Source organism: Primulina eburnea, chromosome 16, assembly GCF_022965805.1.
Source record: "Primulina eburnea isolate SZY01 chromosome 16, ASM2296580v1, whole genome shotgun sequence".
Classification (NCBI taxonomy): Eukaryota; Viridiplantae; Streptophyta; class Magnoliopsida; order Lamiales; family Gesneriaceae; genus Primulina; species Primulina eburnea.
The window spans coordinates 20,745,181-20,765,869 of record NC_133116.1 but is presented as its reverse complement, the minus strand read 5'-3'; the positions used below and the strand labels follow the sequence as shown (position 1 = coordinate 20,765,869).

Here is a 20,689-nt window from a genome sequence, read left to right as displayed (position 1 = left end):
AATCTTTTGTACAGAACGTGTGGCGCCCGAGCGGTAGAAAATTACCGCCCGAGCGCCAGGATATCTGGAAGGTGATGTTCGGGCAGAACATGCGGCGCCCGAGCGGTAACTTTCGACCGCTCGAGCGCGGCACAAATGAAACTCGGGGACAGAATGTCTCGCGCTCGGGCGCGAGAATTCTACCGCCCGAGCGCGAGAGCGGTGGCAAGATAAGAATGATTTCTGCTGTTCGAATTCTTCATTTCATTTACGTAGCTTCGAGAGAACACGAGAGATTTTCATTTTCTTTCGTCTGATTCGACTTCGAAACGCTGTCTAAACGCGAAACAAATTATATATTTGTGATCTGCGCGTTGAGGGCTTCTGATTGAGGTAATTTTCTTCCAGTTCCATCAGCTTTAAATAGCAAGGTGCTGGAATATTATGTATTTGAAGTTGAATTTCTGATATGTAGTAGAATATCCGACAATAAATTCGTATTCGAAGTCGGACTTGAATTATGATATGATTTTGATTTGATATGAATTTTTGAAGTTTCAAATAATATTTGAAACTCATATTAATGGTTTTGAAGCGTGTTATTGATTGGAATGAATATGTTATTGATGTAGATCAAGTATTATATCAGTATCTTCAGGCTACATCAATTGGAACGAAGAATTGAGGTATGTTGCGACCGGGTAACATACGGCAGGTATCTGTATTATATGATATATGATTGGATTGGATTGGAATACGTGTCTATGTGCCTATTTGATGATTTGATGTGGCATACATGACACTGAGATTTGAGTATCGATGTATAAAATAAATGTTTTGTTAACACACATCATTTTATGCATACATCGATACATGACATGCACGTTGAGCTATGATCCTTGGATACCCTGATATGATTTGATTGGATTCCGGGGTTTGTGAACACAATCGCTATGCCGGTATTATATGACCCGTAAAGCATAGACAATTGTGGCCCCATATGATTGGATATGAGATGTGGGATTGACGACGCTTCGTCGACGTTGTCATATGTGTATTCCCATATCGGCCGGTGTGCCAGCTCGAGCATTGATTTGATTTGATAGCGATTCGATTGATTCTGACATGTGCTCAGTGGATGGGCATTTGACCTGATACCTCCACGACATACATGCATTGCATACCATATATCATTGTTTAGATATCTGTGGTATATATGATTGGTTGTTCCATACGGAGCTTTGCTCACCCCCAAGGGGGGCTGTTGTTGTCTTTGTGTGTGGACAATGGCAGGTACTCCAGGATATCAGGAGACCGGAGAGGGTACTTCTGGAGGGAGTCACTGTTGAGTTGAGGTTTTATATGTTGTTCCCAGTATATATGTATATGTATCTATATACCGGGGCATGTCCCGAGGATATGAGTTGTTTGTATGTGATTGGTTTTGATTATGTGTGGGCGTGTTTTATGATTTGAATTTAGATACTATTTTTAGTATTTAAATATCAGAAGAGATATTTTGGGCTCATTGTAAAGAAATTTTAAACTCGTTTTCCGCTGTGATTACTTAACCCTAATCAAATTGTGTTGTAATAACGATTAGGAGCTAAGGGCCCCACACTAGATGGTATCAGAGCATAGCTGGGAATGCTCTATTGAGTCTTGTGTACACTTGAATAGGCACAAATGAATTGTGCGTATGTGTTTGACTTATTTGTATTACTTGCTCTTATGTGATTTGATTTGAGTAAGTAGCTGATGAGATTGATGATATGAGGTGATGAGATTATGAAATTGATATGAAATTGTGATATTCATCTTTTGATTTGTAGATGGATCACACAAATGAAACTGCGAGTAGCAGTACTGAGAGGATTGTTGGGCAATTTGAAGGATTGTCCATGGATGTTGTGATGGCTCGATTCCAGGATCTGAAACCACCGAGGTTCTTTGGCACTGAGAGTGCTGAAAGAGCTGAGGCCTGGCTGAAGGATATCGAGCACTTGTTTAATATTGTTGAGTATTCCAAGGCTCGGAGACTGAAACTTTCTCTATATCAGTTGAAAGACCGAGCTAAATCTTGGTGGGAAGCCGCTGAGATTGGATTGAAAGAGGCCGGGACTGAAGTCACATGGGATGTCTTCAAGGCCCAGTTTTTGGAGCAGTATTCCCCTCCTTCTTATTATACTGCTCAGGAGAATGAATTTAATAATCTGCAGCAGGGAACGATGTCTGTTGCAGAGTATGCTTCAAAGTTTTCTACTTTGTTGAAGTATGCACCTCACGTAGCTGGGAATGCGAGGGCAAAATATAACAGGTTTGTAAATGGTTTACATCCTGTCTTGTATACATATGTTGTTTCTGGATTGCCTACCAGCTACGCAGAGGCAGTTGAACGAGCCAAGGCAGCCGAGGCTGGACTTAGGCGGGGAGGTCCACAGTATACTCCTCCACCACCGGTGTCAGCTCAGCAGCCTACTTTGCGACCGAGGGGTAAGAAGTTCAAGAAGACTGGATCTGCTTCTTCGTCTTCTTCGAGCTCTAGTGGATCACAGCGAGGGATTCCTGTGATAGCTCCCTACTGTAGTCATTGTGGAGGCAAACATACTATCGAGCAGTGTCGAGGTATGTTTGGTACTTGTTATCAATGTGGGCAGGAAGGCCATTTCTCTCGAGTATGTCCGAACAGGGGTACGACTTCTGCTCAACCCCAGCCAGGATTTAGAGGTGGCCCTAGTATGATGAGACCTGCTGTTCCTGTTCCATCTTTTCAGCAGTCGAGTGTCCCACGATATCGAGGACCGGGTGGTCAGAGTGCCCAAGTTCCTCCTCAAGTGAGAGTGTACGCCATGACTGAGGATCAGGCAAGAGAAGCTCCTGGAGGTGTGATTGCAGGTATTTGCACGCTTTGCGATTATCCTGCACGTGTTTTATTTGATACAGGAGCATCTCATTCATTCATATCTCATGCATTTGTTGCATCTCACGATATTGAGTGTACCCCGTTGTATGATACTTTGTCGATAGCCACGCCAGCAGGGAAGATTATATTGTCTGAGAAAGTTGTGCATAATTGTGTATTGATATATGAGGATAATGTGATATTTCTGAATCTGATTGTCCTCCCTATGCACGACTTTGATTGTATTGTTGGCATGGATATCTTGATGACGAATCGAGCTACTGTTGATTGTTGTCATGGAGTAGTTCGATTTCGACCGATTGATGGACCCAAGTGGAATTTTTATGGCAAGGGTTCCCAAGCCAAAATTCCATTGGTATCTTCCTTGGAGATGTCTCGATTGTTGAATAGCGGAGATGAGGGTTATCTTATCTACGCTATTGATATTTCGAAGAAGGAGTCTTCTTTATCTGAGATTCCTGTTGCGAAAGAGTTTCCAGATGTATTTCCCGATGAGATTCCTGATTTTCCTCCTCATCGAGAAGTTGAGTTTAGTATTGATCTTGTGCCGGGGACTGCGCCTATTTCTAAAGCTCCCTATCGCATGGCACCATTGGAATTGAAAGAATTGAAAGAACAATTACAGGATCTTCTCGATAAGGGATATATTCGACCGAGTGTATCACCTTGGGGAGCTCCAGTTTTATTTGTTCGAAAGAAAGATGGTACTATGCGAATGTGTATCGATTATAGGCAACTGAATCGGGCTACTGTGAAAAACAAGTACCCACTTCCTCGTATTGATGATTTATTTGATCAGCTTCAGGGTACTTCTGTTTACTCGAAGATTGATCTTCGTTCTGGGTATCATCAAGTACGAGTTCGAGACGAAGATGTGCCCAAAACTGCTTTTCGTACGAGGTATGGCCACTATGAATTCCTGGTTATGCCTTTTGGTCTTACGAATGCTCCTGCTATTTTTATGGATTTAATGAATCGAGTCTTTCGAGATTATCTAGACCGAGTCGTTATTGTGTTTATTGATGATATTCTTGTGTATTCGAAATCGAAAAAGGAGCATGCTGAACATCTGAGACTGGTACTTCAAACTCTTCGTACTAGTCATTTGTATGCCAAATTGTCCAAATGCGAATTCTGGATGGACCAAGTGGTATTTTTGGGCCACGTCATTTCGAGACATGGCATATCTGTTGATCCTACGAAGGTCGAAGCTGTATTGAATTGGCCGAGACCTACGAATGTTCCTGAGATCCGTAGCTTCATGGGTTTAGCTGGATATTATCGTCGTTTTATTGAAGGATTTTCGAAAATAGCTAAACCGATTACTCAACTGACACAGAAGAATCAGAGATTCATTTGGTCAGATGAATGTGAAGCTAGTTTTCTTGAATTGAAGACGAGATTAACCACAGCACCTGTGCTTACTATTCCCTCAGGTACCGGAGGATTTGTGGTTTGTACAGATGCGTCTGGTAAAGGGTTGGGCTGTGTTCTGATGCAACATGGCAAAGTGGTTGCTTATGCGTCTCGTCAATTGAAATCTCATGAAACACGTTATCCTGTTCATGATCTTGAATTGGCTGCCATTGTATTTGCTTTGAAGATTTGGCGCCATTATTTGTACGGAGAAAAGTTTGTTATCTATTCGGACCATAAGAGTCTGAAATATCTCTTTTCTCAATCTGATCTGAATATGAGGCAACGCAGGTGGATGGATCTCCTAAAAGATTTTGATTGTGAGATTCAATATCACCCTGGATCGGTGAATGTTACTGCGGATGCCCTGAGCCGTAAAGTTTATGATTCTGTTTTAGCTTCTGTCAGTGTCGCCAAGGTACATGAAGATATTTGTACTTCTGGCTGGACTTTTCACTCGAATTGGAATTCTGTCACTGTCTCAGCATTGCAAATTGAGCCGAATTTGATATCGAAGATTCGAAAGGCCCAACGAAGCGATGCTCAGATCCAGAAGTCGAAAGAACTTGTATCTGCAGGACATCAGTCTGGATTCCAGATTGCTTCTGATGGTTCTTTACGACTTAATGGTCGGCTTGTAGTTCCAGATGATTCTGATTTGAAATCTGCCCTTCTTCGAGAAGCACATTGTAGCAAATACAGTATTCACCCTGGAGGTCGGAAGATGTATTTGACACTGAGACCTCAATTCTGGTGGAGACGTATGAAGAAGGACATTGCTGAGTTTATTTCTAAATGTCTTGTCTGCCAGCAAGTAAAAGCCGAGAGAATGAAACCTGGAGGGTTACTCCATAGTCTTGAAATCCCGAAATGGAATTGGGAACATATTGCTATGGATTTTGTGACTCATTTGCCTCGTTCGCCCAAGGGCTGTGATGCTATTTGGGTTATTATTGATCGGCTTTCGAAATCTGCACATTTTGTTCCGTATGAACGGACTTATCCTTATAAGAGAATGGCCCGTTTATACATTGAGAATGTTGTGAGACTGCATGGTGTGCTAGTCTCGATTGTATCTGATCGGGATCCCAGGTTTGCTTCTAAATTCTGGGGTAGTTTCCAAGAAGCTATGGGTACGCGTTTGGCTATGAGTACTGCTTATCATCCTCAAACTGATGGCCAAACCGAGCGTACGATTCAAACGTTAGAAGATATGTTGCGTGCTGTGGTGATGGACTTTAGAATGGGATGGCAAGATGCCTTACCATTGGTTGAATTTTCTTATAACAATAGCTTTCAGACGAGTATCGGTATGGCTCCGTTTGAAGCTCTATATGGGAGACGATGTAGATCACCGTTATTCTGGGATGAGATTGGTGAGAAACAATTGACTGGACCTGAAATGATACAGGAAATGAACGATAAGGTTCAGTTAATTCGGCAGCGGATGAAAGCTGCTCAGGATCGTCAAACGAATTATGCGAATAAACGAAGACGACCCTTGGAATTCCAGAAAGGTGACAGAGTGTTTTTGAAGATATCTCCCTTTAGAGGCACTGTTCGATTCGGCATGCGAGGGAAGTTATCTCCTCGATATGTTGGTCCATACGAGATTCTGGATCGAGTTGGTGATCTTGCGTATCGATTGGCATTGCCACCAGCTCTATCTGCTATTCACGATGTGTTTCATGTTTCTATGTTGAGGAAATATGAACCTGATCCATCACATGTACTTGCACCTGATGAGGTTGAGCTGGATCCTTCTCTTTCCTATGTTGAACAACCTATTCGCATTATGGATCGAAAGGAAAAGATATTGAGAAATAAATCGATTCCTCTGGTACGAGTGCAATGGACACGACATGGTGTTGAAAAATCAACGTGGGAATTGGAGAGCAAAATGCGAGAATCATATCCGCATTTATTTGATGCTGATCCATCTGTTCCATTGTATTCGATGTATTCTGATCCTTATTCTGATTTTAGTTTTGATATGTACTATAACTGGTGACATATGTATGTTTACCAATGTTATGTATATAGTGATGTTTGAGATTTCGAGGACGAAATCTTTTAAGAAGGGGAGAAATGTAAGGACCGTGTATCGTATTATCGCAAATCTTGTATGATTATCGATAATTAATGAAATTGTCATGGATTATGTATATTGATGTATATCGTGACAATGAATTGAGAAATGAGATTGAAAAACGAATATTGTATATGAATTGAGGTGGTATGAATTGATTTGAGAGGCCGGACGCCAATTTAATACAAAACCAATCTTTTGTACAGAACGTGTGGCGCCCGAGCGGTAGAAAATTACCGCCCGAGCGCCAGGATATCTGTAAGGTGATGTTCGGGCAGAACATGCGGCGCCCGAGCGGTAACTTTCGACCGCTCGAGCGCGGCACAAATGAAACTCGGGGACAGAATGTCTCGCGCTCGGGCGCGAGAATTCTACCGCCCGAGCGCAAGAGCGGTGGCAAGATAAGAATGATTTCTGCTGTTCGAATTCTTCATTTCATTTACGTAGCTTCGAGAGAACACGAGAGATTTTCATTTTCTTTCGTCTGATTCGACTTCGAAACGCTGTCTAAACGCGAAACAAATTATATATTTGTGATCTGCGCGTTGAAGGCTTCTGATTGAGGTAATTTTCTTCCAGTTCCATCAGCTTTACATAGCAAGGTGCTGGAATATTATGTATTTGAAGTTGAATTTCTGATATGTAGTAGAATATCCGACAATAAATTCGTATTCGAAGTCGGACTTGAATTATGATATGATTTTGATTTGATATGAATTTTTGAAGTTTCAAATAATATTTGAAACTCATATTAATGGTTTTGAAGCGTGTTATTGATTGGAATGAATATGTTATTGATGTAGATCAAGTATTATATCAGTATCTTCAGGCTACATCAATTGGAACGAAGAATTGAGGTATGTTGCGACCGGGTAACATACGGCAGGTATCTGTATTATATGATATATGATTGGATTGATTTGATTGGATTGGATTGGAATACGTGTCTATGTGCCTATTTGATGATTTGATGTGGCATACATGACATTGAGATTTGAGTATCGATGTATAAAATAAATGTTTTGTTAACACACATCATTTTATGCATACATCGATATATGACATGCACGTTGAGCTATGATCCTTGGATACCCTGATATGATTTGATTGGATTCCGGGGTTTGTGAACACAATCGCTATGCCGGTATTATATGACCCGTAAAGCATAGACAATTGTGGCCCCATATGATTGGATATGAGATGTGGGATTGACGACGCTTCGTCGACGTTGTCATATGTGTATTCCCATATCGGCCGGTGTGCCAGCTCGAGCATTGATTTGATTTGATAGCGATTCGATTGATTCTGACATGTGCTCAGTGGATGGGCATTTGACCTGATACCTCCACGACATACATGCATTGCATACCATATATCATTGTTTAGATATCTGTGGTATATATGATTGGTTGTTCCATACGGAGCTTTGCTCACCCCCAAGGGGGGCTGTTGTTTTCTTTGTGTGTGGACAATGGCAGGTACTCCAGGATATCAGGAGACCGGAGAGGGTACTTCTGGAGGGAGTCACTGTTGAGTTGAGGTTTTATATGTTGTTCCCAGTATATATGTATATGTATCTATATACCGGGGCATGTCCCGAGGATATGAGTTGTTTGTATGTGATTGGTTTTGATTATGTGTGGGCGTGTTTTATGATTTGAATTTAGATACTATTTTTAGTATTTAAATATCAGAAGAGATATTTTGGGCTCATTGTAAAGAAATTTTAAACTCGTTTTTCGCTGTGATTACTTAACCCTAATAAAATTGTGTTGTAATAACGATTAGGAGCTAAGGGCCCCACATCATACCTCGCTCGACAATCAAAATCACGAAAAATTTACTATGGCATGAAAGGAAAAAAAATCGGAAACAAGCGCCTATATTCCATCAAGGAAAAACTTTACAAAGTGCCCGGGACCTGGGAGTAAAAAGCAACAACAGAGTTTATCAGGGATCCTGTTCTTTGCCCTGCTCCTCTTCTTCATTAGGGAGAGAGGCTGCTGCCTTCTCTAAGTCCGGAAAATCTTCCTGGTCAGCAGGAACTAAACCTGTTTCCTCGAATTGCTCCAGGCACTTTTTGAAGCCCTGTTCGAAATATGGGAAGGCCTTCTTAGCTAGCATGAGCTTAAACTCGGGAGAGTTTAGAAAGATGTTCATTTGCTCCTCCTGGGCAGTCTTAAGAAGGGACATATCTGCCTGGAGACCCTCAGCTCGGGCACGGGAGGACTCGGCTTCCTCCCTTAAAGCTTGTATCTCCTCCCGGGCCACTGCTAGCTCCGCCTTTACAAGGTCCATCTGTTGCTCCCAGATAGCCTTCTCTCGGGCCAACACGTGTTCGTGAAGCTTGTTCAAGCGACCCACCTCTTCTCGAAGTTTGGCATGTGTCTCTTGAGCCGAGGAAGCCCGAGCGTTGGCTCCTTTAGCCACAGCAGCTACTCGCTCGAACGAGTGTACAAGCATCTGCAAACCCTGAAAACATGGCGCCCATTCAGGATCAAACCGTAGGGTTTAAAAGAAAAAAGGAAGGGATGTCGGTTAAAAACCGATAATGCATCCGGGCCATAAAAGAGAAGACCCCATCATTGAATCGGCAAGAATAGAAATAATGGAAGATGGAGGAGTTAATGGGAATAAGCTTCATACGGAACAAAACGAAGGTAGCTGCCATGATACGAAAGGCATTGGGATGAAGATGATTAAGAGGGAGATTAAAAAATCGAGCAACTCCTTCAAAGAAGTGATGCACTGGGAAACGGAGACCACTCTTAAGCTGCTCAATAAAAAAAGCATGGTATCCGGGGGGAGGGGTATCGGGATGATCACCCGGACCAGGGATCCTGATGTTATAAGAGGAGGGAATAGATCCCAGAGACCGGATCTCTCCTAAGCTACCCGGGCGAAGGGTAGAGGTCACCGTGGAAAACCAAAAGGGCCCTGTTATTTTCTCTTTCCCCTTACTCGGGGAGCCCAGGGGTCGGGAAGAAGACGCTTTAGCAACCTTCTGGGGAAGGGGTCGAGAAGAAACAGTAGGAACACCCCTTGGAATTTGAACAGATTGCTCGGAAGGGGTAGGGGAATTGTCCTCCGATCGACCTCTAACATTCTTACCGGAAGTAGAAGAGGTAGAGTTGGACATGATGGAAAAATGAGTAAATAAAATGCGAGAAAAGAAGAACTTACTGAAAAGAAGCGAAAACGGTGGTTGGTAGCCGGAGAGGTTGCCGGAAAGATCTACGTAACAGAGAGGCCCGAAAGAGGAATTTGACAGAGCTTCGCTGCGAAATGAATTTGCAAGTGATTTTTGGGGGAAACTGACGAACTGCTATATATAGGGGAAAAATGAGATCCATACCGTCGATCCAAGATTGATTGGACGGGTTAGATTAGCTTTGGGAATCGAGCGGCATGATTAAGCGGGAAATTCGAAAAGACAGATGCGGGAATCGAGGCATCATGATTATTTAAATAGCAGGGAATGTGTACAGGTTCTGACAGCATGTCAGTAGAGGATTGATCCTTACCCGGGACTGCACATCGATTACCCGGGGGGTACAAATCAGAAAAGAATCTCCAAGCCCGGGGGATATGACGACCCGGCCTGAGAAAAATAGCTCTTGCCACCTTATCCGATGACTTGAGAAGATAAGGCCCCGGCATTCTACGACAGGTTTTTAAGCTAATGTGTTCAATTTTTTCGACTATTAATTATTATTAGATCCATTCGTGTTGATCCACTTGCAGAAAATCAAAAAGACACGAGAAGCAATAATTGAATATTTTATTAGGGAAATGGCCGACGTCGTATTACAGATATTTCAGAGGCCACTCGGCCTTTCCATTCATCCATCCAGTCGGTAACCTTTTGGATGTGAAGATTGGCGAAGGAGTCGGTGTTCGAAATCTTATTTAGGTGACGCCATTCTTTCCACAACATGGCATGCAGCAGGTTCTGGTCAGTCAACAACTCTTCAATACGAGCTACCCCCAGCTCCCGTCTGTATTTCCTCATTACCAGCCTCTGAGAGCGGGTGAGGACCGTACCGTTCATGTGTAGAAGGCCGATGAACTGAAGTTTATGGTCGCCGATCATCTCAGTTATTAATTAGGTATTTTACTCAATTTAGTAGTATGCCTGCCATAATGGACATTAGACCCGGGCTCCAAAAGTGAAGAGCAGAGACGAACAGAATACGAATTTTATTTATTTAAGTGCATTTCTGCGGATTACATTGAAGTATTCTTCCTCTACAAAAAGTGTCCACATGGTCCTCCACTTTCTTAACTCACTGGTGGACGCTTTGAGGAAGCTATCGGAGCCCGTGATGCTCGATAAGATCTTCCTCTCTTTAAACAACATCAGTTGGTATACGTAGTCGCCTTCAAAAATGTTCACCCTCTCGGTTACATTCAGGCGATCCCGGTACTTCTCCATCTTTACCACCAGTCTCGAAGCAGTAGCTTCCCCGGCTTCGTAAAGAAGTTGTAATTTCTGGAGTTTTTCCCAGTAGCAAATAATCTTCTGGAACACTTTGTCTTCTATCTCAGCTTTTCTCTTCTCGGAATATTCATGCGAAACTTCTTCCGTGACAAGAGCCTTCGGGACGCTTGAGCCCGCCATATTTATTCTTCGAATAGTAGGCTGGTTGATGGAATTTTAGAGAAAAGATGCTGTTATATATAGGAGTGGGGGGTTAGTCACAACCGTTGATCTCTTAATACGTGGACGGTTAAAAGGAGTGTTGGAAGTTGTGCCCTACAGTTGAAAAGACGTGCACAGATATCAAAATATTACGATACATCATCCTCGAGAACATAAAACGCTTTGGATAAGGTTACAGTATAAGACATGTCTCAGCAGCGTACAAGTGTCAGTACAAGTACAGTCAGTTCCGGCAGTATGATAAAATGACTTTCCTGACCGGGCGCATGGGACTAATCGGGACAGCGAGTAGACTCTAACCCGACTATTTAAGGGGGGAGTGGTGATACCCCGATATGTCCGGGACATTGATAGGACCCGGGATCTCTCGGGTCATATGGCAGGCCCATGAGCGGCGCCCGGGTCAGGGCAGAATATTGCCAAAGTTGAATGCGGAAGCAAACACTCGTATCCTGGGTCATGGGTCGCTCAGGGCGTAACGCCCGAGTTCTGACAAGACTACCCTAGAAGTTTTCTCATCTGTCACCTCGATGCGGGAGGAGCATTTAATGGCGTTGACTTAATAGATTGCATATCCAGCCGACCTATCCCTAGTTAATATTAATGGTTGACAGGACAGACGAGATAGAACTAGCATGAAATTTGACATGTCAGAATAATAGGGTACAATCAGCCACCCTATTATATTTAATGCACACACACAAAAAACGAGGTCATCATTGTTTCTTCTACTATAAATATCAGGTTTTTATCCACATTTAACACACACTCATTTGACATTTAATACTCCCATTTATTACACCAATCATCACAGCCCCCACTGGGCTACATTGGTTTTCTTGCTTGAGTACTTGGCTGACTTAAGCATCGGAGTGGTCACGCCGGACACCCCTCCGACGCCCATTCACGAGTTCCTTTCCTTGTTTACAGGTTACAGCTGAGGCCATGTTGCAGAGATATATCTTCACCATTGATATAGTCCTTGCTCAGTTTCCCTCATTATAAATTTTTGATAGTTTACCCGGTAGAGTTTCCGACCCGACTCGACCATTTCGCCAGGGTGACATCAACTGCGATGGTAGATGTTATGAAAGAGAGCAATCTTGAATACCAAAATCCTCTTCAGCAGATTCGATTCAATTTTACTTAATTTTTTTATGCGAAAATTGCTTAGGCTATTATCATAACATCAATAAAATAAATACATAATCAAAACTTAAACAAAAACCCAATTGTGAGTCTTAAAAATGTAACAAAACTTTACAAATACGTAATTGTTCAAACCATGTGAATATTTATTTTCACCTTACCGCTGAGAAAAACAAACAGATGAGATGTAGAAATCCATTTCACCTCCACCACAAATTCAGATTGTGTTTAAGCTAAATTATCTCCTCTTTTCCTCCAAAATGGCCCACTTATATCCTCTCTTGGCTTTAAAAAAATGTAAGCATCAAAGGAAAAAAAATCGAATCAAAGAATTTTTTCTTCTCGACCAGGGAACACACACATATCCATCCAAGTCCAGTAGGAATTGTAGGAGAACTTGTTTGAGGGTCTGAGAAATGGCTGGGGTTTCTTCAATTAGTCCACACACATCTGCTTCTTCTTCTCTGCATCCCAAGTTTCATTCTTCAACTCTTGCTTACAATTTTAACTCTAGCGCCGAGTCTACTGGTACAAAAGTGGGTAAATTATCAAGAAGCTTTAGGCCACTCAGAATCCAAAATGCAGCCACAAAACCTGCCAAATCACCAGGTAGATAAGATATATAATACAAGCAATCTCTATAATTGTTAATCTGTATCGAGCTGAATGTGTCAGTTCTTTCTTTGGGAGAATCAGCTGAAGAAGATTGGAAGATTAAACGACAAGTTCTGCTAGAAAAAAAGGTGAGAAAAACAGGTGTCGTTAGTTCATGTTAGGAAAAATAACTGAGGAGGAAATTGGCCAAAATCATTTATTCGTTGAGCTAAAAATTTTAAAATCTACAAAACCCTTCTTTGTTTTCTTAATAACTTCCCAGTTTTAGGTTGTCATTGTATACTTGGGCAGTCAGTTTGGTGAGAAGTGGGTATGGATAACTGGACTAAGTTTTGCAGGTAAGGAGTGTGGATGCAAAGGAAGCATTGCGGCTCACAAAAGAAAATAACTTTGTCATTCTTGATGTACGGCCAGAGGCAGAATTCAAAGAGGTGAGTCCTATTTCACCAGTCTCTCTTTTAGAAGTCCTAAAAGTCGAGAGATGTAGGTTATTCTAGACATGGCAAGCAGAAACTCATGGAGTAAATCCCATATGATTCTTGGTTTTATGCGAATGAACAAATTTCAGGATCAAAACTATTGGTGGACAACGTTTAAGATGTTAGGATAGTTGAACCATCGAAATGGTAGTACAAAAGGGTGCAGATTTGCATTTCAATTCGCTCCATCTTACTGCTTGATTGTTGTTTGGTGTAGGCTCATCCGGAAGGTGCTATTAATGTGCAAATATACAGGCTTATAAAGGACTGGACTGCATGGGACATTGCAAGGAGAGTAGCATTTGCGTTTTTCGGTATCTTTGCGGGAACGGAGGAGAACCCTGAATTTATCTCAAGTAAGATGCAAACGACATTTACACTTGGTACTCCTAAGAAAAACGAAATTTAATTACTTGACGGCTATGGATTGTGCAAGCAGGCGTGGAATCAAAAATAACCAAGGATTCAAAGATTATAGTGGCATGTTCAACTGGAGGAACGACCAAGCCTACACAAAATCTTCCAGAGGGCCAACAGTCAAGGTTCTCCTCACCTCTACTTGTATTTCTTAGCTAGCTAGCTATCTTCACCATCCCTAATACCTAGAGGCGTGAACAGTCTCCACCCTCTCCTTCTACTGAATTTCTTGGTTTGTCTTTGGTTATCCCGTGATGCAATAAAGATGCATCGAAAGCCCAGAGAAATAATCAATACAGTGCCATAACATTTATTAGTATTATTCTTCAAACACGAGCGAAAATGGGTCTAACTGTTACAAAAGATTATTGATTTGGACCAAACTCCAACCCAAAAGCTAGCTCAAGACGCGAGAATATCCAAATTTATATGTACAACTCCCAAGCTTAATCCAGCCAAATGATCGTCTGAAGCGTGAAGTTAACAAGACATTTAGCGGGTGACCCATAAGCGTAGTCCAACATATAATGGTGGATCTAGACTCTGTTAAGATTATGACAGTCTAACTTCTACCCAAAAGCTAGCTCAAGAGAAGAGAATTGTCCAAATATATTCTTAAAAACTTAACTCAGCCAACGTATCTAACAATAGCCTATTTCTAAGCACAATGAACACTTTAGGCATATGAGCATGGCAAAACCTAGGATTTTTTTTTGCCTTATAAAAGATGGGACATCCTACAAAATGAATTGTGGATTGAAATATTTAGAGAAAATTCTCGCATACAACCAAATATGTATCTTAAATATCATTGAACACCATTAAAATATAAATACTCATTTGACTACAGACAACTATTATCTAGCATTTCTGTTAGGCCATAAGCTATGAGAAGAGCCCAAATCCTAAAGACTCCCTAAAACTCATCGGCCACTCTGCACTTGTTTGTGGAGTTGTCTAGTCTGTAGGAAAGCATCTGCTGTATTCATGTAACCTAATTAAGTAGGAGGTCTTCAAACATTTGTAATACTACTCAATGCAGGTCATTCATAGCAGCTTACTTGCTGGTTCTCAACGGCTACTCAAATGTCTATCACTTGGAAGGAGGACTTTATAACTGGTTTAAGGAAGACCTACCAACAGTATCCGAAGATTGAAGCTCAGTCCGAAAAAGTTATCTTGAGCAACTTGTAATGTGATTGTTTTTTAAACTGAGATTTGAGTCTTACTGAGTTCTACATAGGTAAAAAAATCAAATCGAATGTAGTGGACATCAGTTTTCCTTCTAAGTAGGATTGATTTAATTACTTCAGAGATCAAGCTCCTGCAGTTTTCAAAAGTTCTAGACTTTTTTTTATGCTTACTTAAATGCATGCATCCACCACAATAAACTCGATCATGCAACAGTTGCACTTGAACATCTCAAAATATCCGAGAAAGTTGTCTAAAATTCTGACAGAAGAACATCAGCATGAGATCTCCAGATAGCTAAAGTTCATAATTATTGTATACACAAATGTGTATTTTGTATCAAAGACTAGAATAACTACAGAGAACAAGGTAAGCTTCTACAGATTCGTAATCTCACAACCTTAGATTGAGGGACTTCACACAGCATCGTGATGAGGCAAATCTTCAAAACTTTCTTAAGTGACTTCATGATGTAGGTGCATCACCGAGTCGGTACATTGTGATTTCTTGTTGCTTGAAATATCGACGGTCCTCTTCATCCACAATTACAAGGTTCAAGTAGTACTTTACACTAAATTTGTTGTTGATGTTTTGATATGTTGGGGTTAGCTCATAGTGGCTAAGGAACAATCTTATAGGAATTGATTCACCTGTCAAAGCAAGCACTTGTCCAGTGAATTATCGACTTATCCAAAAGTTACAGCAGAGTGGAACCTTTTCCAAGTAAATAAAGACAGGCAAACACAAAAGGGAAAGGGAAAAACAAAGAGAATACGATACTATCACGAATCAAGAAGAGACACAAAGAGAAGAAACACTTGCAATGAGTCTTCTCACCAGTACCTACAAGCATATAGGAAAATTAAGAATAGCTCTTAATGTACCTCTGACTGGAGCACCATCCATAAGTTCAAACTTTGCTAGAGTCTCTGTCTCAACATGGGTGTTAGTCCCTGACCCTGTCGATTCTCTGCGTCTAATCTCAAGATCCATATTTTTAATCTTAATTCTTACGAGGAGAAAATATATTTTGCCTAAAATAACATCTTTCAAATGATACCTGGATATTAAAAAATTCTGATCAGTATGAGATCGTTGGCCATCTTTAATTGCAAAAGAAGATAAAACCTAGCACTCAATAAAAAAAATTGACTGCAGACAGGGTTTGCTGATCCTCAATTGGTTGTGTGAAAATACCCATTAGGTGAAACCCGGCAATGTCACATAAGTGACCAGGGTTAATTGCTTAGACCCTAAAAGAAACTGACAAAAAAAATCAAAAAGAAACAGTATTTGAGTTTACTCACTACAAATACCAGAATTGAGTTCCATCCCAAACTGAAGAAGGTACATTGGCTTGATTATTAATTAAAAGGTAGTATGTGGTAACTTACTTGCTCTTATTGTACTCGAACTCAATATGAAGGCAGTCTTCGATTCCAACTTCCATCTACAACCAGAAGATCGAGATTATTGAAACATGTATAAATCAAAGGAGAATATCCTCAATGTTGCATAATGTGTCAGAAATAGTTGAAGATTATGATCCAAACATCCTTTAGATCACTTGCATAGTTGCACGCTCAGAAGAATTACAGTCACTCGGAAAACATGAACACAAAAGTAAATATAAATAACAGTATACCTTGATGCAGGTGTTGATCGATGGAGAGGGAGTATAATTCCTAACCTGATACACCACAAAACAATTGACTAAATCAAATGAGTAGATCATAGCTATTGAAAGCTCGTTAACACAAGGCAGTTTTGAACTCAACAAAATGACAGATCCACTGCACAGTAAAATATGCAGAAAACAGAAAATGCTTCCAGAAACAATCTCTCTCCTCTCCAAAAGTAAACTGTCCTTGTCACTATTCAATCTCAAGTACACTGGAGGCTCAAATCCAGAAGATTACGATGGAAAATTAAGTTAGAAATCACAGGTAACACAAGGCATGAAAGAGCCTCCAACAATAATGGCACTCTAAGTTCATAGAAAGAGAAATTACAGATTCTCGAATGAGGCAAGAGTAAAATTACCTCCTCTAACATAGAGATAGGCATTTAAAATATTTTCTTCCCACAAGATTAAATTATAAGTGCCATTTTTTCCAAGGAGTGACAAACAAACTAGTCCCTTTGTTTTTATCTCTTGTAGACATTTTATCTCAAAATAAAAAAAAACACTGTCACCTATTTTCATTCTCTTTTGCCCAACACACATTTTCGTTCATTTTCACATCTCCCAACATAACATTCTCTTTTACTAGTATTACGTTATATTCTAGCTCAAGAATATATTTTAAAAGTTAAAATAGTTTTATCCAATATTTTTTTACATGATTTGTTATTAAAAATTCTATTGTCATCAAACAACGCTAAACAACATTTATTCTCTCAAAATAGTTCCCAAAAGTATTTTCCAAAATTCCCAAAACAAAACCAAACAGCCTAGTGGATTTGAGTGGTATCAAATTTTCACCACCACATCAGCGTAATGATCCACTTAAACAATTTTCAGAAGAATAGTGAGTGCCTTAATACATGTCCTCTGATGGAATACACTGCATAGGATACTTTAAAAATTTTAGGAGAAGATTATATTCACCACAAATTCTTGATATTCTATTATGCTTCCAGCATAGCCCCGACTTATTGTCACCTTCAGGACATACCTGAAACAAGCACAACATTCTAATAAAGTAGGGCTAAGATTTAACATCTGACTCTGGAAAATGAAAAATAAGGAATCAAATGCCAGAACAAGAGAGAAGGCAACAAGGACATAATCTTTCTGGGCTTATTCACATTACCAAGTCTCTATGCTGCAACGGTAAATAGTTGTGAGTTTTCGCAAACAGATGCTTGATATATAACTTTATGCAATCAATCTATATGCCAAGAAACGCTTAAAAAAATTGATATTACAAAAAGAGCATGCAAACTCAAAAAACCAGATGTTTCAACCAAAAAAATAAACAGAGTGATACATCACAATAAGTCATCTCAACCTCCCCTTCCCCAGCCGCCACACTTGGAGCTCACTAACAGAACCAAAAAAAAATCAACAACTATCGACAAATTACAATTACAGCAGTCAGCAAAAGAATCCAGAATAGTTTAACATAGACTTGAAAACCAAAGTCCTTGGTCATAGGCGGTCAATCTATTCCTAAATATCTAGAAACATGACTTTCCCCGGCACACTTTCTGCTTTACGCACTACGTATGGTAAAAAACTTGAGAACACATCATTTCGCCAGTACAGAAACAGCCAAAACATATAGTTACTGTACAGGATCATAAATTATACAAAAATAACTCACCTAAGTCGCACATTTATTCCGTTGTATGTCTCATATGGCATCTCAATAGTTGAAAATTCGAAGGTAAATGTTTTCTTTTCATATAATTCCCCAGGAACATCCAGTTCACGAACTATATGCAAAAATAGAAGATGGGTTAAAAGGGTGTGAACCTATGAAGCAGAACAGCATACTTATTGTTCTAAATGCACACATTTTTATGAATAAGAAAATCAAATAAGCAATGTTATGAGTTGTGGTGCCAAAAAGTTTAGATAAAGCACGTAGACAGCCGATATACAGCTTCAATGAGTAATAAATAAATGATAGTACTTACCCAGAGAAGTGAAGTCGTAGAAGTTGCCTCTGTCAAAAAACATTTCTACAAACAGAAACTAATTGTGATATTTGTTCAGTCTACAATATTTCTGTATTCATAATTAAGTCAATCTTACATAAAAAAAAAAAACTAGGGAAGTTCAAGATGAAGTGGCAACCAAAAAACTTACTTCGTATAACAACATAGAAGTAAAACTGAACCTGAATGCTCTGAATAACATCGACAACATCATGAAGAAACAAACCTATTTGACCAAGAAGCTCTACTTTGATTCCATTGTGTTCCACCTTCTTCCCAGAGACTGGTTCAATAGATATCTGAAAACACAACTCATGGGTGGACATCCACATTATTAACAAACCAATTTGTAAGCTAAATTTTTTTGTTCCGAATTGATAATGATAATACCAGTAAAAAATACCTTTCCAGATATATTTTCTTGACTTTGGAAGAGTGGGGCCATCACCGTACCACCACCATCCCCCTTCTTCAATGGGACCTAAAATAACAATGGTACATGCAATATAGAAAACATGAGACTGTCTTTCCATTACTGACAGCAGATAAAATTAGTAAAGAAATCTTAGTTACCAAAGCAACCATCCAAACTGAACAAACATTCAAAACATGCGTTTTACTCACTCTGTTCAATTACACTCTATTAGCTACAAATAAAATGTCAGGAAAACAAGCATAGACATAAACTCTTATGGAAACCAAATTATATATTGGTTAGATAATTATGTGCAACAAACCCATCCACTAAACATCGTTACAGAATGTAAATGAACAGATATGATATAGCCCCGTGGTCGCTTCTACCCATCGAAATAACATAAGAAAAGTACACAAGCATAAATTCAGTAGTTCGTCAAGTACTTGGAGAACAAAGAAGTTATAAAGGCTGAAATGTACACCTGCTTTCGAGCTTTCCCATCCGCAAATGTAACAGATATGTTGCAAGCAGGCTTAAAGGCTCCAATAATATAATTCTGGAACAAGCACACCAAAACTCATAGAGGCATGAAATTCAACAGCAATAAAAATATAATCATCATCGTTAAAGCTAGCACCGAAACGTTACCATAGCTGAAATCTAACGCTAACGGAATGCAAACTCCTAATGCAACACCTGCAACAAAATTCATCAAAAACTTAAGCTCGACAGCGTAATTGAAACAAACAACCGCAAATCAAACAATCGCGCTTCATGAACAGAAAGATTTCAGGTTGTAATATGAAATAATTTGGAAATTGCTAGTATTAAACGCAAAAAATTCGAATACCACCACTAACATAAGGTGATGCAAAGATCTCTACTGAAGATCAAAAGAGTGAGTGAAGTGAAATGCGATCACATCGAGACAAAGTCGTCCCGAGTCCAAATCCAAACCGTCCAATTCTTCCAGAGGGCGTGTTTGGTTAATAAAACAAAGGGAACAAAAATGAATTTGGGCCCATTTGATATTGATCCTCACTTAGGCTTGGGCTTCGGGTCAGGTTAAGCTTTAATTAATTAAGTTCATCCAAGTGAACTCAAGGCATGTATCAGTGCAGGCTATTGCGGCTCGATTAGAAGGGCTCGTACCCCCGAGTGTCGGCAAAGTTATCTAGTCGAAGAATGACAGCACATACAATGCAATAAATGTATTGAAGTTGGGGCAGACTTCTTTGAATGGAAAGTGGAGAATTCGAACATGTTATTTATTTCTTAAGTGAACGCATTCTACAGTGATAAGGTAAATAGATTTCCCTTTTTTTCGTTGTTATATATCCTTTTTTCGAGTTTTCTCTCGTCTTATAGCATTTTAGTGCTTGGTTCTATAATATTTGTGAGGTGTCTTGTTCTCCTGTATTAAGAAAGTGTGTGTTCTTTTTGGAAACATAGTGAGTGATTGTACACCGTAAAATATTATAGTGGAATTTTTTTCATCTTGCCCGTGGTTTTTACCCTAATAATTTTTAGGAGTTTTCCACATAGATCTTGGTGTCCAATTTATTCTTTATTTTCATATTTATTATCTCAAATTAAAATTACCGCATGTAAGATCAACAAATGCTATCAGAGCCTTGGTTTAAAATTTCTTAAAATTCTGAGTATGCTATGTGGTTTCAGCCTA

The 20,689-nt window shown here is 39.9% G+C and overlaps 2 protein-coding genes across 5 annotated transcripts; one reads left to right on the top strand and one right to left on the bottom strand.

Annotated features, from left to right (window-relative positions):
* Positions 1–12,453: 12,453 nt before the first annotated feature.
* LOC140817581 (rhodanese-like domain-containing protein 14, chloroplastic) lies at positions 12,454–15,050 on the top strand. The gene is made up of 6 exons (XM_073177343.1): positions 12,454–12,828; positions 12,916–12,962; positions 13,173–13,265; positions 13,531–13,669; positions 13,753–13,855; positions 14,773–15,050. Exons 1-6 carry the CDS (start codon positions 12,636–12,638, stop codon positions 14,885–14,887), a joined length of 690 nt encoding a protein of 229 aa, XP_073033444.1. The 5' UTR covers positions 12,454–12,635; the 3' UTR covers positions 14,888–15,050.
* A 115-nt stretch (positions 15,051–15,165) lies between these two features.
* Positions 15,166–20,113, bottom strand: LOC140817580 (vacuolar protein sorting-associated protein 26A-like). 4 transcript variants are annotated; one of them, XM_073177342.1, is made up of 12 exons: positions 19,859–20,113; positions 19,654–19,701; positions 19,487–19,561; positions 18,991–19,068; positions 18,814–18,886; positions 18,567–18,611; positions 18,251–18,362; positions 17,533–17,599; positions 16,567–16,611; positions 16,316–16,371; positions 15,806–15,981; positions 15,166–15,571 (listed from the first exon to the last, which is right to left on the bottom strand). In XM_073177342.1, the coding sequence occupies exons 2-12, from the start codon at positions 19,654–19,656 to the stop codon at positions 15,387–15,389; spliced, it is 915 nt and encodes a 304-aa protein (XP_073033443.1). In that variant the 5' UTR covers positions 19,657–19,701; positions 19,859–20,113; the 3' UTR covers positions 15,166–15,386. The 4 variants fall into 4 exon arrangements, with proteins under 4 accessions (XP_073033443.1, XP_073033440.1, XP_073033441.1 ...); XM_073177339.1 differs by having other exon boundaries at positions 19,856–20,112; XM_073177340.1 differs by having other exon boundaries at positions 19,866–20,112.
* Positions 20,114–20,689: the final 576 nt, after the last annotated feature.